Below are 13,074 nucleotides of genomic sequence, written 5' to 3'. Positions count from 1 at the left end.
CCACATCAACAGTCCTAGGACATAAGACTTACGCCATCCTCTGCACAAGTAGCTGGTAGAGTTTCTCGTAGGTACAGTTCTGCCGGGGCACTGCCAGGAGGAACGGGTAGCCAAACAGAGGCTGACTAGAGACGGAGTTCTGGTCCGAGTGACGCACGCTGTATCTGAGGGGGGGAACAACATTTGAATCTTTTTAGAAAGGAAGGGTTTTACTGCACTTACAACACAGTTAGGTCACAGAAGTGTAAAAGACTTGAGGTGTTGCTAGAGGACAACATACAAAAAAACATTTTTAAGGGAGGAGAGATAAGGACGATTGATGTCTGACACGAATAGAAGGAACCAACCACATCAGAGCACCCACCAATCACCCACTGAGGCTTCCCCAATGGAGAATAAAACTCTTGCCCTTTTCTCCGGGCGGCCAAGAGCCTACCAACATCACAGACGCCCCCAAGTGGAACAAACATCAAACCACAATATGAGAAATGAGACGAGAAAAGACTTACTTTTTTTCACGCAAGTAGATGGGCAGAATCATGGTGTTGGGGTCTTCTATATTACTGCTGGGAATCTCAAAACTGGGGAAGAAAAAAAAACAAAAACAAAACATGAAGCACAATGTTACCAAATGTCAAGAGGCACCGTTCAGACAAATGATGACTAAGACTAGCTTAACTAATGTATTCTTGGATTTGAGTAAAATGATAAAGGTCAATCAGAGCAGGGATAACGGTAAGATGAAAGTGCTGAGGAAAGGACAAGAAGTATGACTTTTCAGTGACGCCCTCTAGATCTAGAGCAAGAATATCTAACCTCATTGTTCAGGTGGTTAAACTCTCGGACTCGCAACCGTAAGGTCGTGGGTTCGAATCCCGTCAGGGGCCCGACGTTGTGTCCTTGGGAAAGGCACTTTGCACAAATTTTCCTCACTTCACCTAGGTGGAAATGGGTACCCGGCTATAGACAGTGAACAATATTGTCAGTTTGATAGTGTTTGAGCGCGTGAAATCCGCAGCTTGCACTGTATGCTTCCGCGGAAGCCGAAAATGTTTCTGAGTGTTCTCAGCGAGGGTCTGCTGGCGTAATAATAGTTGTACAGCGCATAGAGCATGCTCTTGAGCGTGGATATGCGCTATATAAATGCAATTATTATTAAACTCAAACTACACTTATGGTTGCGGGCCAAACTGGATAAGCATTTACTGAGCAGTAGAAAACTAAACCATTTCTAACCAATAATATGAATTAAAAAGGACAAAAGTTTAAAACGTTTCACAAATCGAGGCGTACAAATCCTCACTCTTACGCTAATTTGCCCGAGCTGGTCGTTTGGCATCTTTTCTGGACGACGAGTTCGTTTACGTTTGGGGTAAGGTTCTGGTTTGTGGAGATTCTCCGAGGACTTATCTATACTTTTCTCGCTGGCCTGATTTAATTGTGCGCTGGGTCAAATGCTGACCAGCTGGCTTCAAATATTAAAAAGTTTTAGTAAGTGTTTTACGGCACTTGCAACACAATAAGGTCATATAAATAAGTGCCGAAGATTAGAGGAGTTACAAGAGATTAACAAACACAAAAAGGAAGGAGGGGAGATAAAGACGATAGATGCTTGATAGGAAAAAAGGAGTAAACCACACCAGAGCACCCGCCAACGCGTCAAGTTTGACACCTGTGATCTAGAGCTTCAGAGGTAACCACGGAAACACAAAACTGCATGGGACAAAGAGGGGGGGGGGACTCACATGAAGATGTCGTCTCTGTCCAAGATGTGGTTCACGCCCTCCTCCATGCTAAAGATCTTGTGGAAGCGGCGGTTGTAGACGTCTGTGACCACCATCTGAGGAGACAGGACGACACCAGTCAGCTAAACGTTTTAGTTAAGTTTCAGTAGAGGTTTTATTTTAGTATGAGTTTTATGGCACCCCGCAACACAATCAGGTCATATAAGTGCCGAAGACTAGATGAGTTACTAGAGAGTAACATACACAAAAAAGGAGGAGAGATAGAGACGATAGATTTTGTATAGGAAAGAAGGAGCAAACCACACCAGAGCACCTGCCAACCACCCACAGCTCAACGTTTTGGGTGGGAGTTGGAGGAAAGAGAAGCTCATGAACACGAGAAAGCTTATTTTTAGAAAAACGAATAAAGCAACAGAGGCTTTTTTGGGTTTGTTTTAATACCAGTTTTCCGGCACTTGCTTGTTTGTTTTGTTGTTTTAGTAGAGGTGTTACGGCGCTCCCAACTGCATAAGGCCATATGAGCGCCAAGGGGTGGGTGTCAACAGAGAAGTCTTTACAGGGAATCAGACTTACTCTATAGTCTAGTAGTAGTAGTAGAGGTTTTTCAGTGCTCGCAACTGCATAAGGAGACTTACTCTGCTCACCTCTCTAGCTTCAATAGCACAAAGTCTGCTTCGACTATCAAGGCACCCCAGTAATAGTGGGTCACAACAGTGAGACAAACATACAACAGAAGTAGAGGAAAATGACGATAGTAAGGATTAGGAAGAAAAAGCAGCAGTTCCCTGTTGCAGTTCAGGCACAGTTATGAGCAGCCCATTTACAATTACAATTCTACAGTACATAAGAACAGGTTAATGTCCCCCCTTTGGGAATGGCCTGAAGACACTTCAGTCAGTAGCATCGCCCCAGGGAGTTCAGAAATTACAACACAATAAGGTCATACAAGTGCCAAAATTAGACGTGTTACAAGAGAGTAACTAACACAAAAAAAAAAGGAAGAGGGATGAGGACAACAGATGTTTGATAGGAAAGACTGAGCAAACCTCATCAGAGCACCTACAAACTGCCAACGGATAAAGCAAGACAATTGTCCCCCACAACTGAAGGAAAGAATAAAAGTAGGACCTGCCAGTGGCATCCTCCAACCACCCACTAAAGCAAGACAGACAGACAGAAACCACAGAAAGAAAGCACAGAAAGAGAACCTACCAGAAACACCCTAAAACTATCTGTATTGACTGATCAACATCACAGTTTTGGCAAGAGTTTTAAGGCACTTGAAACACAAATAGGTCATATACGTGCCGAAGATTAGAGAAGTTACAAGAGAGTAACATACACAAAAAAAAGGAGAGATAAAGACGATAAATGTTTGACAGGAAAGAAGAAGCAAACCACTCCAGAGCACCCTCCAACCACCCACAGACAGTGCAGCAGCAGCAACAACAACAACAACAACTATGAACTTACCCTTTCTGATGGAACAGTGACGTAGGCCGACAAGGCCTTGCACAGGTCGCGGATGCTGCCAACGTTAGGAACTGTCAACTTGAGCTGCAACAACACACAACACACAGAAACAGGCATGAGAGACACACTCGTTTGTGAGAGTAGAAAGACGCACATCGACACGCCAACAGTCAATTTGTCTGCTCATCTGAATAAAGAGAAGCTTATCAAAATAATAACAGACGAGTGGAAAAGCAAGAAAAATACAGAGTTTGCTTGTTTGAGTAGAGCACATCGACTCAGTTAGTTTTAGTAGAGATTTTACGGCGCTCGCAACTGCATAAGGTCATATGAGTGTCAAGGGGTGGATTTCAACAGAGAAGTCCATACAAGGAATCAGGCTTACTCTATTCACCTCTCTTGCTTCAACAGCACAAAGTCTGCTTCGACTATCAAGGCACCCTGGAAATAGCGGGTCACAAGAATGAGACAAACATACACAACCACTCACACACACTCACCTGCATCGGTTTCATACCCAACCACTCACCTGCATAGGTTTCCTACACAACCATTCACATACACAACTACTCACACACACACATAACCACTCACTCACACACACACACACTCACCTGCATAGGTTTCCTACACAACCACTCACACACACACACATACACAATCACTCACTCACACACACACACACTCACCTGCATAGGTTTCCTCCACAACCACACTCACACACACACTCACCTGCATAGGTTTCATGTCTGCGGGCAGCGGCACCCAGATGACCTCCATCAGCCGCTCCTTCTTGACGGGCAGGGGCAGGGAGAGGTAGCAGAAGGGGTCAAAGGTGACGGAGATCTTCTGGCAGTCGGGACACTTGACGGTGGACTTGAGCAGCCCGTGGAAGATGTCCACGATGATGGAGTCGTTGCGCTTTTTGTAGTTGTCCCACGCCTCTTTGGCCACCACCTGGGAGGGGGGGGGGGAGAGAACAATGAAACAATTTGTGTTTGTTTAGTTAGTTTAAGTAGAGGTTTTACAGCATGCGCTCACAACTGTATAAAGTCATATGAGCGCCAGAAGATTAAAGGTGTTACAAGAGAGTAACAAACATAAAAAAGAAGAAGGGGAGATAGTTTTAGTAGAGGTTTTACGGCACTCGCAACAGCATAAGGTCATATGAGCGCCAGAAGATTAAAGGTGTTACAAGAGAGTAACAAACATAAAAAAGAAGAAGGGGAGATAAGGACGATAAATGTTTGATAGGTAAGTAGAAGCAAACTACACCAGAGCACCCGCCAACCACCCACAGTGTTTGTTCGAACAAAGAGAAGGGAATGGCCTAAAGACACAACAGTCAGTGGCACTGCCCCGGGGGGTTTTGTTAGAGTAAAGAGAAGCATTTTAACAGAAAAATGGCCATTAACCCTATCCGTAGGTCATGTTTTACTATTGTATCCATACAACGTGGGAAACTCTGTGTCCCCACTTTCCAAACAGGAAATTTACTTGTTAATCCGATTCGTACGCTTTGCATAGCAGTCCGTCAAAATGATTTTTTTGAGAAATACTGAATGTTTCAAAGAGATCTTCGCACTAGAAATATTCTAAAATGTGAAGAACACAACCCCGGGGTACAAATACGGTACGGATAGGGTTAAGAGCTGGGGAAAAGATGGATAGAACAAAAACTGGAGAGGGAAAGTTTAGTTTTAGTTAGTGTTTTATACAGCACTTGCAACACAATAAGGTCATATAAGTGCCGAAGATTAGAGGTGTTACAAGAGAGTAACAAACACAAAAGAGGAAGAGGGGAGAGAATGAGATAAATAGGAGGGGTCAAAGAAGCCTGGAGGAGGGGGAGGAAAGAAAGCATTTTTGGGCTTGCTCGGGAAGACAGAAGCAAGCTGACGCAATAATGGTCATTTCTCCACTCTGGAAGCAACTTCATGCTTCCTGCTTGCAATGGAAAACAACCTAACTGCTACACCACAGATGCTGAAAGTGAAGAAGAGAGGACAAAAAAAGAGAGAGGGGGGGGAGAGAGAGGGGGAGAGAGAGGGAGAGAGAGAGAGAGAGAGAGAGAGAGAGAGAGAGAGAGAGAGAGAGAGAGAGAGAGAGAGACAGACAGACAGACAGACAGACAGACAGACAGACAGAAGGACAGAGAGAGACAGAGAGAGAGAGGAGAGAGAGAGAAGTACAAAGCAGCTCACCTTGTCGGGCCGTCCCCCGGAGTCTTTGAGCTCTATGTAAGGTTTCTGCCGTATGCAGAGAGAGATAGAGACAGACAGACAGACAGACAGACAGACAGACAGACAGACAGAGAGACAGACAGACAGACAGACAGACAGACAGAGAGCAGTAAAAAAACAGCTCACCTTGTCGGGTCGCCCCCCGGAGTCCTTGAGCTCTATGTAGGGTTTCTGCCGTATGCGGTTGAGATCCTCATGGAGCCCGTCCAACAGGAAGGCCAGGAGCTCCTGAGAGTCTTGTTGCTGGTAGCCCGAGAACTGGGGCGCGAACCGGCCCACCGCCACCTGCACGAGACCAGACCGTGGTTGGTTTGTTTTGTTTTAGTAAGGTTTTTTTCTTTTGCATGAGTTTTTTTTTGGTTGTTTTAGTGCGTTTCTATTCATTTTAATAAGAATTTTTTTTGGGTGTTAGTAAAGTTTTCTTTTTGTTTTAGTAACGTTCTTTTTTTTGTTAGTAAGAGTTTTAACGCACTTGCAACACAATAAGGTAATATCAAAGCCGAAGACTAGAGGTGTTACAAGAGAGTAACATACCCGAAAAAGGACGGCGACGGATGTTTGATAGGAAAGACAAAGCAGACCACACCAGAGCACCCACCAACCACCCAGTTACGGCGCTTGCAACTGCATAAGGTCATGGGAGCGCCAAGGGGTGGATGTCAACAGAGAAGTCCAAACGGGGAATCAGGCTTACTCTGCTCACCTCTCTAGCCTCAAAAGCACAAATTCTGCTTCGGCTATCAAGGCACCCCGGAAATAGCATTTCATAAGAGAGTGACAAACATACAAAAGAAGTAGATGATAAATCATGATAGTAAGGATGAGGAAAGAAAAAGCAGCAGTTCCCCCTATGTTGTTTCAGCACAGTATGAGCATGACATTGATAAATCAACCCATTTACAATTCTACTGTACATAAGAAGATGTTTGTATCCCCTCCTTTGGGAATGGCCTAAAGACACTTCAGTCAGTGGCATTGCCCGGGGGGGGGGGGGGGCGCAAAGGTGTTTTTATCAGCTACAGGCAGAGCGGGAAACAAAGAAGCCACCCACCTTAAAGTTCCTAGGCACTGTGTAGGCCCTGAGGCCCGACCAGACGTCTCGCACCAGCTCGTTGTAAGAGATGGCGATCTCCCCGCGCATGCCCAGCGGGTTCTCCTTGTTCAGCTCCTTCTCCCACCGGTTGCCCATCATGTACTCCGTCAGCTGGGGCACGTTGCTCATGCACTGGAGGGTGGTGGAGGGGGGGGGGGGGGGGGGGGAAGAAGGACAACTCACAATATATAATATTATCATCAGGGTAGTTCCGCAAGTGCTTAAATAAATTTTGCTTGTTTGTTTGTTGTTGGGTTTTTTTAGGGGGGGGGGGATGTTTGTATTTAATTTATAACATTAGCGAAACAGAGAGCGCCCAAAAGCTCTCGTTATTTTTTCATTAAAAATTATGAGGGAACAACGAAACAATATTGAGTTTAGTTTTAGTAAGTATTTCATGGCACTTGCAACACAATAAGGTCATATAAGTGCCAAAGAACAGAGGTGTTACAAGATGGTAGCATACTCAAAAAAAGAAGGAGGAGAGAGATAAGGACGAGAGATGTTTGATAGGAAAGAAAGAGCAAGCTACACCAGAGCACCCGTCAACCATGCACATGGTGGCGGAAAGACAAGTCACAAACGTATTATCATTAGCGTAGTTCCACCAGCGTTTAAGGAAATTTTTTTTTGGGGGCGTGTAAGTTTTTTAATCATTAGCAAAACAGAGCGCGCCCAAAGCAAAACAATATCTAAATCTTGAGCTCGTTACTTTTTATTTAAAACTGAGAGGAAACAACGAAAAAATATTGAAAGATGCCCTTAGCCATCTTTATTCGAATAACAACTTCATCTGGAAAACTGAGAAACTGATTTAGATGATTGCAGGGAAAAAAACCTCAAAACCCTAAAATAGCACACCAAAAAAAACAAAATAAAAAAAAAAAAAAAACCCAAACCAAGGCTGCCCACCCACCTGTAAGGCAGAGTTCATGAAGCAGGTGTTGCCCAGGTTGGCCAGGCCACACAGTCCCGGCTTGTTGGAGCCCCCGCGGTCGTAGCCGTTGCTGCTGTAGTAGCTGCTGCTGCCGAAACCACCACCGCCACCACCCCCGCCGCTGCTGCTGCCCCCACTGTAGCTGCTGCTGCTGCTCTGGCTGAGCGAGTCGTAGTGGGAGGTGGAGGAGCCGCTGGCACCGCTGTAGCCCGAGCTTCTGTAAGAGCCAATCAGAGAGAGAGAGGGGGGAGGAGTTAGTCAATTCAGAGCCAATCAGAGAGAGAGGGGGGGTGGAGTTAGTCAAGTCAGAGCCAATGAGAGAGAGAGACGGGGGAGGAGTTAGTGAAGTCGGAGCCAATCAGAGAGAGAGAGACGGGGGAGGAGTCAGTCAAGTCGGAACCAATCAGAGAGAGAGGGGGAGGAGTTAGTCAAGTCAGAGCCAATCAGAGAGAGAGAAGGGGGAGGAGTTAGTCAAGTTGGAGCCAATCAGAGAGATGAGGGAGGAGTCCGTCAAGTCAGAGCCAATCAGAGAGAGAGGGGGGAGGAGTTAGTGTAAGTCACTAGCAGTCTTAAGGCTACTTGCACTCAAGACTCGCTCAAAGGCATACCAAAAAACAAAAAAAAACAAAAAACAAAAAAACCAGTGCAAAAATAATGCCAACACACCCATCCACACACACAGACATGCACACGAGGACTTGAACGTGCCCTGTGAAGCCCAGCTGCACTATAACACAACATGACATACAGTACACGTTCATTATGAAACAGCAACTTATAGAAGACACAATACACAACATTTGTTTGACTGAGAAGCATATCGACACAAATTATTAATTTCGTAAAAAACACACACAGGAAAAAAAAACCCAAAAGAAACCAAACTATTTCTTGTATTTCGAATACGACAGTGTTGAATATAAAAGTGCAATTGGAAAAATACAGGCAAACTCGGCCGGTGTTCTTTGGTACACAAGGTGAGGAGGAATAAAAAGTATCTGAGAGAGAAAAAAACTTTATAGTGAAAGTATTAAAACAGTGGAATGCAGCCACAGTGCAGAGCAATATTTAACATTTAAAAAACAAATCAAAATATGTTTAGGAAAGCAAGCTGAAACCAAAATCAAAACATGCATGTCAATGTTGCCAACTCCTTTGTGATGTACAAGTTTCTTCAACTTTTACTGGACCCAAATCTTGCTAGACAGAACAGTGCAGTATCAGCCATTTTAAAATTACAGATTTTCAAGATACATACATTTTTTTTATCACAGATTTCAAATCTTTCATCAGTTTTCCAGAAAAATTCTGTCAAAAGCTATTGTTGAGCAGTGATAAAATTCTGTATGGTGCTTATTTTAAGCTACACACGGTTGCCAAATTCAGACAAATTTAGGACATACATTGTACAGGACAGCATCTTGGCTAATGATGTTGGACGTAGGGAGTGCAGAAGTTGTCTAAAATGGGTTGAGATAAGATTTTAGTTTTAGTTTTAGTAGAGGTTTTACGGCACTCGCAACTGCATAAGGCCATATGAGCGCCAGAAGATTAAAGGTGTTACAACAGAGTAACAAACATAAAAAAGAAGGGGAGATAACGACGATAGATGTTTGATAGGAAAGAAGAAGCAAACCACACCAGAGCACCCGCCAACCGCCCACTGAGATAAGATTACAATCAGGATTAACTTGAATTTACTCCATTAAAAACTTGTCTGCTCATTCAAGTAAGGAAAACTACATTGACTCGACGCAATGACGGTCACGTAGAGCACAGAAAACAAAAAATACCGAAACAACAGAGGGGAAAAAAAAGGAGAAAGACCTACTAGTGGCACTCTCCAACCACCAGATACCCCACGAAGAAATCGTAATCTAACAAAATTACGACATTCTCGTTAAGCCGGTGTCGCCCATGAACAAAAACCCAAACAAAAACCACCAAGAAAAACACCCAAAGTTGGAATCATGCTTTAAAACAGAAGGAAATATTCCCTATTAGACGGTGACACAGAAGGTAAACGAGCAACACTTAAAGTTTTAGTGCAAGATTAGCAGCACTTACAACACAATTAGGTCATATAAATGCTGAAGATTAATAAAAGTGTTACTTGAGAGTAACATACAATGAAAGGAAGGAGGAGTATTGATAAGGACGACAGATGTTTCATAGGAAAGAAGGAGCAAACTATACCAGAGCACCCGTCAACCACCCACACACAGACAGAAAGTTACTGAATTATGAGTGAATAGTAACACAGTGCACAATGATTCATCTGAGATTCTGGTGAGGAGGTGAGGGGAAAAAATGTTTTTTTTTAAAGTTTTAGTAAGAGTTCTACGGCACTTGCAACACAATAAGGTCATATAAGTGCTGAAGATTAGAGGTGTGACAAGAGAGTAACAAACACAAAATAGAAGGAGGGGAGAAAAGGACGAAAGATGTTTGACAGGAAAGAAGGAGCAAACCACACCAGAGCACCCGCCAACCACCCCGCAAAAATGTTTTTAACGTGTGTAAACTCATTAGAAAAATTCACAAAGTATCAGTTTATTCTTTTCAAGATCTAAATGGCACGGAGTACGTAAAACAACTTCCTGCACACTTTGAACATTCATTTTGACACCTAGAAGCAACGAGACAAAGAAGACGACATTCAGGTCCGGCGAGTCAATTTCTAAAATTAGCAACGAAGACAAAAATGAATTAACAACCTTCAGCAGTGAGTTTAACAAAACTGTTTCCCAGCCCTCTGTCTAAACATTGAACATACTGAACATGAAAACATTGGGTACATTAGATACCATTTGGTGAATCAATATGTAAGGTACTCTTTGATTAACCAGGATCTCTGTGTTGAGCCAAAATAAAAGCTTCTCTTTGACGAAACAAAATAGAAGGTTCCCTTTGGTGAAACAAAATAGAAGGTTCCCTTTGGTGAAACAAAATAGAAGGTTCCCTTTGGTGAAACAAAATAAAAAAGGTACACTCTGGCTCCCACCTACAGTAGGCACACATCAGACTTTGACAGAAGCAAATACTGTACATATATAACGTCACTTTGACAGAAGCAGCTACTGTACATATATAACGTCACTTTGACAGAAGCAGCCACAGTACATATAAGTAACTTTGACAGAGGCCACTACTGTATATACATCACTTTGGCAAAAGCACCTACTGTACATGTCTTTTTGACAGAAGCAACTACAGTACATATGTCACTTTGGCAGAAACAACTACTGTACATATTGTGCATATATGTCACTTTGACAGAAGCAACTACAGTACATACTGCACATATATGTCACTTTGGCAAAAGCAGCTACTGTACATATGTCACTTTGGCAGAAGCAGCTACAGTACAAACTGTATATATACGTCATTTTGGCAGAAGCAGCTACTGTACATACTGTACATATATGTCACTTTGGCAGAAACAGCTACTGTACATATGTCACTTTGACAGAAACAGCTACTGTACATAAATAATGTCACTTTGACAGAAGCAGCTACTGTACATAAATAATGTCACTTTGACAGAAGCAGCTACTGTACATATATAGGTCACACCTTCATAGAAGCAACTTCTGTGCATATGTCTGAACTTCACAGAAGCACATACATACATCACACCTTCTCAGAAACCTAAACCACACATACGACTTACCATCACAGAAGAAACGCTCACACACACAACTCACCCACAGGGTTCCTGCCATGAACTCCTTACCAAATTCAAGGAGATTTCAAGGGGGAATTTTTAAAATTCAATGACATTTGGTCAATAAATTCATGCCGTTTTCGACGGCGCACTCGCACCCCCCCCCCCCCCCCCAAAGCTAATTTCCGATAGGCATACATTTGTCGAAAGGAATCTTAGTTTCAATTGTCTGACCAAATTTTTTTCATGTTCAATATGGCAAAATTCAAGGAGGTTGCTCAAATTCAAGGAGTTTTCAAGGAGACTGTTCCTTGAATGCAAAGCCAAGGAGCTTTCAAGGGCTCTGTGAATTCAAGGAGGCCGCAGGAACCCTGCACACAGCAACGGGACCCACACTACACACAAGACAACCCTGCACACAGCAACGGGACCCACACGACACATAAGACAACCCTGCACACAGCAACGGGACCCACACGACACATAAGACAACCCTGCACACAGCAACGGGACCCACACGACACATAAGACAACCCTGCACACAGCAACGGGACCCACACACTACACACAACACGTTGGCAGAGGCTACACGGCGTGCAATGACAAAGAAGAAGCGGTTACAGTTACCTGGTAGAAGGGTAGGAGGAGGGGCTGTAAGAGCTAGCACTGCAAAAAGGGCAAACACAAACCGGGGTCACAAACACTGTCAGTTTTTTCTATGGAAGTGTCTACGTACTCCCCGATCGGGGTCTACGTAGTCATGGTGTCTAGGTGGACCCCAAAAATATTGAATTGTGATTGGCTCGCTGAGCGAGCGGTAGTTTACATTGGTTACAATGCAAGGCTACTGATCATCTCAGGCGGTGTGTCGATCTAGTGTTACTATAATTTATTTATTTTTAGCCCAGAGAGAGAGTATTTAATGAATAAACGTATCTCTAGATCTAGAATCTAAATCTAGACCGAACTGCACACTCTTGGCTGAATGCACATCAAAATCTAGATCTAGATCTAGATACGTTTATTCATTAAATACTCTCTCTCTCTCTCTCTCTCTAGGCTAAAATAAATTAACTATAGTAACACAAGATAAATCCAATCACTACCCGAGATGATCAGTAAGTAGGCCTAGCAGCCCTGCATTGTAACCAATGTAAACTACCTCTCGCTCAGCGAGCCAATCACAATCCAACATTTTTAGGGTCCACCTTGACACCATGACTACGTAGACCCCAATCGGGGAGTACGTAGACACTTTCTTTTTTTATTGATTGAGTAGGTGTTTTACGGCACTATCCACTCAACTTTGGTCATGTAAGTGCCCCACACACAGTCAGTGCTAGAGGTCATAGGTACTCTACAAGACTTGCCCAAGGTTGTGGGGGAGAGAGAGGAACGGGTGGTCAACTACACCCACCCCCACCCCCCTCCCCTTTTTTTTTCTTGTCTTGCGTCCCCTTTTCCGGGTGCCATGTTTATGATCTTATTAACATTAATTAAACAATCATTAACTAGGAGATTGTGAGAAAGTTCAATGTAAACGTCAGCAGGAAAATGGTAACGTAAAGTAAAATCTTGACTTTCAGAAATAACACAATACAATTTGTCAAATTAAAAGGATTATCAGTACTGCTGTAAGCTGACAAAATGCCTTTTTTTTTCATTTTGGCGCCTAAATTTTTTATTTGCGAAATCAAAAGTCTGCTTACTTGAGTAAACAGATCAAAGTGAAACTGACCAGTTTTTCAAAAAATTCGAATTCAAATTTCGGAATCACTCTATTTTTCAATGGTTACGCTGACAAAAAAAAACTAAAACTCTTTTTCTCGAAGCTGCTCTGAAGAAAAAAAATGCGTTTTGTCAGCTTACAAAAGTGCTCACCCAACGTGTATCTCCCCCCCACCCCCCCCCCACCC

At 43.3% G+C, this 13,074-nt stretch overlaps 1 protein-coding gene across 1 annotated transcript in view; it reads right to left on the bottom strand.

Moving 5' to 3' along the window:
* LOC101852858 (ubiquitin carboxyl-terminal hydrolase 15) overlaps positions 1–13,074 on the bottom strand; it is a gene marked incomplete at its 3' end in the record, with an annotated part of 35,928 nt that overhangs the window by 9,635 nt on the left and 13,219 nt on the right. The window contains 9 exon segments of the mRNA XM_013083720.2: positions 33–164; positions 510–581; positions 1,746–1,840; positions 3,219–3,302; positions 3,951–4,175; positions 5,588–5,746; positions 6,513–6,686; positions 7,471–7,708; positions 11,786–11,824. Of these exon segments, the coding sequence (XP_012939174.1) occupies positions 33–164; positions 510–581; positions 1,746–1,840; positions 3,219–3,302; positions 3,951–4,175; positions 5,588–5,746; positions 6,513–6,686; positions 7,471–7,708; positions 11,786–11,824 (1,218 nt within the window).

Source organism: Aplysia californica, unplaced genomic scaffold (assembly GCF_000002075.1).
Source record: "Aplysia californica isolate F4 #8 unplaced genomic scaffold, AplCal3.0 scaffold00250, whole genome shotgun sequence".
In the NCBI taxonomy this organism is placed as follows: Eukaryota; Metazoa; Mollusca; class Gastropoda; order Aplysiida; family Aplysiidae; genus Aplysia; species Aplysia californica.
The sequence above is the reverse complement of the archived record's forward strand: the minus strand, read 5'-3'. Positions and strand labels throughout refer to the sequence as shown.